General features: G+C 38.5%; 1 protein-coding gene across 3 annotated transcripts in view; it reads right to left on the bottom strand.

The window, feature by feature from the left end:
- Nucleotides 1–2,111: 2,111 nt before the first annotated feature.
- The window catches only part of ehd4 (EH-domain containing 4), a 26,153-nt gene continuing 24,098 nt past the window's right edge, over nt 2,112–4,166 (bottom strand). For all 3 annotated transcript variants that reach the window (XM_017302639.1, XM_008398687.2, XM_017302640.1), the window contains one exon: nt 2,112–3,064. In XM_017302639.1, the coding sequence (XP_017158128.1) occupies nt 2,507–3,064 (558 nt within the window). In that variant the 3' untranslated portion in view covers nt 2,112–2,506. The remainder of the gene's footprint in view (nt 3,065–4,166) is intronic.

Below are 4,166 nucleotides of genomic sequence, written 5' to 3'. Positions count from 1 at the left end.
AAGAAAGAAAGAAAGAAAGAAAGAAAGAAAGAAAGAAAGAAAGAAAGAAAGAAAGAAAGAAAGAAAGAAAGAAAGAAAGAAAGAAAGAAAGAAAGGGTATTACACATCAAAAAACTATAACAGTTGTTGAAAAAAATAGTTGGATTTTTTCCTGCTGTTTGCTGCTGCCACTGCTGGGGAAATGTAAGCTAACAAACTTAACTTTTTTACTGTAAATTTAATGTTTATTACTTTCAAATACTTAAAATATGACCCACTTAAAGACCGATCTGCATTTCAAAATCCAATTTTTCTTTAGTTTGCTACTCATGTAAGGTTAAAACTAGTAGCCATAATAACACTGGTATGATGTAAGATAATTACAGATTATGCTAATTATGCTAATAATATATCAGAATAGCTATGCAACACACGTAGCTACTCTATGTTACACTCATAGAGCAGCTTAGCAACAATAAAGAATATGTTTGTCATGCTGGTATGGGGGGCCCCAGTGAAGATCTGCTTAGGGCCCCACAAAAAGGCTTGGGCTGGCACTGCCTCCTAGTAGTTATTCAATTATGAATGAACACATTCAGATTTATGTCATCTATAATCAGTAGACACATTTGTAAATATGCCAGTAGTGAGCATTGCCCAGTATTTAGCAATAAAATGATACATTCATTCAGGGTCTGTCCAAAGTTGACTAGGGCCCAAAGCAGAGTTAGATTCACGGGGCGCCCACCAGCCACAGCAGCCGCACCCTGTTTGTTTGTTTTGTATATTATGCAGACATGGCAAGATGTTTAAGAGTGAAGGAAGAATTAATTCCCTGAATTACACTTTCAGCAGTCACATTGGGTGGTAGGAGGTTGGCTGCAGACTTGGTTTGAGCCTTTGCCCCTACCGTAGAGCCAGTAAGGGAATCCGGTGTGAAAAATGTGGGAGGCTGCTGTGGCATTAGTGCCAAAAGGACTGATAATTTGGCCTGATATCCTTATCCAATATTAATATTGTCGTTATGGCTAATAACTAATATACGTATATATTGGTAAGTACATGTTTCACAACCTTTTCAACAACCTTTAAAAAAAAACAACTATACTGCTGACTTCATCAGTTTAACTCCCCACAATCCTTTGCTGCATCCCTATCACTGTCACATGACTAATCAAATGCCATCTCCCATGACCATTTCTCTGTGATAGTACACAGGGAGTACAGGGTGGTTTAATAACCATGCAGATGTGGAACATTAGAATCAATCTGGCTTCGTTCTCTTCATTTTCTGAAGTTTCCATCCGACTATTATTAAAACACTTTGAGTTAGTTGTAGATGATTTTACAGCCTCATACAATTTTATATCAGTTAAGATTCTGTTCTATTGTTATTGTTGTTATCATCATCAGTTTCACATGTGGTCAAGGCAAAGGGATGGAACCTAAGCTCAACTTCCACATAAATCCTGTAGTTGACGGTGTTTCTACTTTGTTGCATTGGGAAGTGACAGGGTTCAAACTCTAAAAGAGATGGTATTTCATCAGGGGATGTCTGCTTATTCAGAGAAATCTAATGAAATTTGGGAACAAAAATGGCATTCCACTAATGTGGTAGAACAAAAATGACCCCGGACACTTTCTACATATATTTGAAAAATAATTGTTAGATGTTATTGTTTTATATTGGATAACAACAATGATTCCAAGTTTCTTTTTTTTTTTTTAACAGTTGGTGCCAGACTAACAGAGTCATAGCTCTGCTGTGACTACCATCTCAGTAGAGACGACAGAGATTCTTTATAAATAAAATCTTGACCAAAAAAAAAAATCCAATGATATATATAAATATATAAAAAACTGGAAATTTCAAAAATCTGGTCCATCCAGGCGTTGATTTGGGGTTTTCTGTGAGAAAGTTTCTTTTAAGTATCACCACGCTTGTAATTTGTATTTTGGTAGAAAATGTAAAAAATAAAAACTATTTTAGTGTCGGTCTACTTCAGCTTTGGTATATTTCTAAAATGCAATTTAAGAAACAAAAAGAAATATACTAAGAAAATTTTGATAAAGCACTCAACGTAAACACCAGGAGGATTATGTTTGAATAAAAACATGTTTTGTACTACTCCTTACAATATTAAAGCAGTTCTTTAATTTGTCAGAAAAAAATAGCAATGGAAAAAAATCACATTTTTTCACGTCAACATACTGTAGGTGATAAAGTGGAAATAAACTGAAGTTGTAATACATCACAAACAGAAGACAGAAATCCAAAATAGTTGAGGCAAGAAGTAGTTTAGAGAAGGAGAACGTTTTTGGTTTTTACAACAAAGCTCTCTTTCAAAACAGTTTACTGTTGAAACCAGATTTATCCTCTCAGGAGTCTTTGAGCTGAAATATTCAAGCTGTAACATTAAAAGTTATTTGATTGTCTGATGTTGATCTGTTGTGGTTTCTCCACATTAGGACCTTCTTCTATCACAGTCTCTCTCTTTGGTGGCTTGTTTGGCACGTTGTGAGTTCTCTAGTCCTCTGTGTGGTTGTACAGTGCGTCTGCAGTGGGGTTCTTACGATGGGCCGGAGGGACAAGGTGATTGGGCAGCTCGTTGGGCAGCTCATAGCCCTCCAGCTTGATCTGAATGAGATGCTGAGCGAGGGCAAACTCCTCATCGTCAAGCATGCCATCCTGATCGCAGTCAGCCAGTTTCCAGATCTTTCCTAGCACAGTGTTGGGTAGCCGGGAATTCATCATCTCCTTCTTCGCGTTGACGCCGGTGATCTTACCATTGACGGGCATCAGTGTGTAGAAAATCTCATCGTAGCGGTGTTTGTCACGGCTGACGATCCAGTCGTCTGCATCCGCGCCGGCACTAATACCCTCACCATAACCCCGACCGAAAGGCCCGTCCTCAGAGCCCTCAAACGCCCCACCGGACACCATGGCCGGAGGCAGCTTGGACTCCTCCTCTCGGATCATTGCCATCAGAACTGCAATCTTGGTGGCCAGCATCTTATCCACTGACTCAATCAGTTTCATTTTCAGGGACGGAAATTTACTGAAATCATAGTGCTGCAGCATGTCCTGGAGGAGAAGAGTAAGAGGCACAAGGTCAACAGAACTAATTTAGCATTGTATGCAAGACATGTTAACATCTGCCATTAAATAACATTCTGTGGCTTGAATGACGTATTGATCCCAGCGGCACCGCTAACTAAAAAGTTAGTAGCGCTAACCCTTAAGCGCTACATCAACATGATATTTAACAAAAACTAATGATAAAGTGCTAGTTTCAATTCAAATTATATCTGCCCTTGAAAGACTACAACCCTTGAGAAACAATTTAATTTTGACATTATAATTTACATGTCTATGTATATTGTATTTATGTTCTTATCCTGTTGTATACTGTCCATGTTTCTTTGTTCCTGTATAATTCTTGTTCAAAATAAAGTTAATGGAAAGAAAGAAGAGAGGAAACAGAACAACTGTTAAACAGTCTTCACACACTTCAAAGAACATGAAAATAAATGTCTAACCACTTGACAGTCTCAAATATATGTTTAAGTGTTTTGCAAGTTTGAAAGCAGTGAAAATGGTGATTAGCAGTTTGACAGTGAGTATTAGAAGTTATCTGCATCTGTAATGTAAAATTGAAGGAAAACAAGAAAAGTGTTTGACTGTAGGGTTTTTAACCTCACATCTGTGTGAACTGGCAACATTAAGGAGAGTTTTGTTTTGTATCACAGTAATACAGCTGACCATCAAACTGACAGCTGTTTGCAGCTGGACACAGCATCTTTTCTGACCACTGGGCAACACCAAAGCCTGTCTGTCAGTGTTATATGTTCAGGTGGGGCCACAGCCTTCAAGAAGGCTTTCAAAACAAAGGAAAGAAGATTTATAAAGAGGAAGAGCATTTCAAAAAGCTACAGACCATAGTTGTGTCTGTTGTTGTCCCTGGGGGCAGAAAACAGGGGACAGAAAATTCTCAAACATCCACCAACAGCCAACTATTTAAGTGCAACTTGGGAAATCACACACCCACTATCAGCATCTCCCTACAGGAATCAGAGACCAGCTGCAGCCGAGTTCGTTCTGTCCTAAGTGTCAAAAACCTCTTTAGCATCGCGATCACACACACACACACACACACACACACACACACACACACACACACACACAC

Source organism: Poecilia reticulata, linkage group LG22 (genome assembly GCF_000633615.1).
Source record: "Poecilia reticulata strain Guanapo linkage group LG22, Guppy_female_1.0+MT, whole genome shotgun sequence".
Classification (NCBI taxonomy): Eukaryota; Metazoa; Chordata; class Actinopteri; order Cyprinodontiformes; family Poeciliidae; genus Poecilia; species Poecilia reticulata.
The sequence above is the reverse complement of the archived record's forward strand: the minus strand, read 5'-3'. Positions and strand labels throughout refer to the sequence as shown.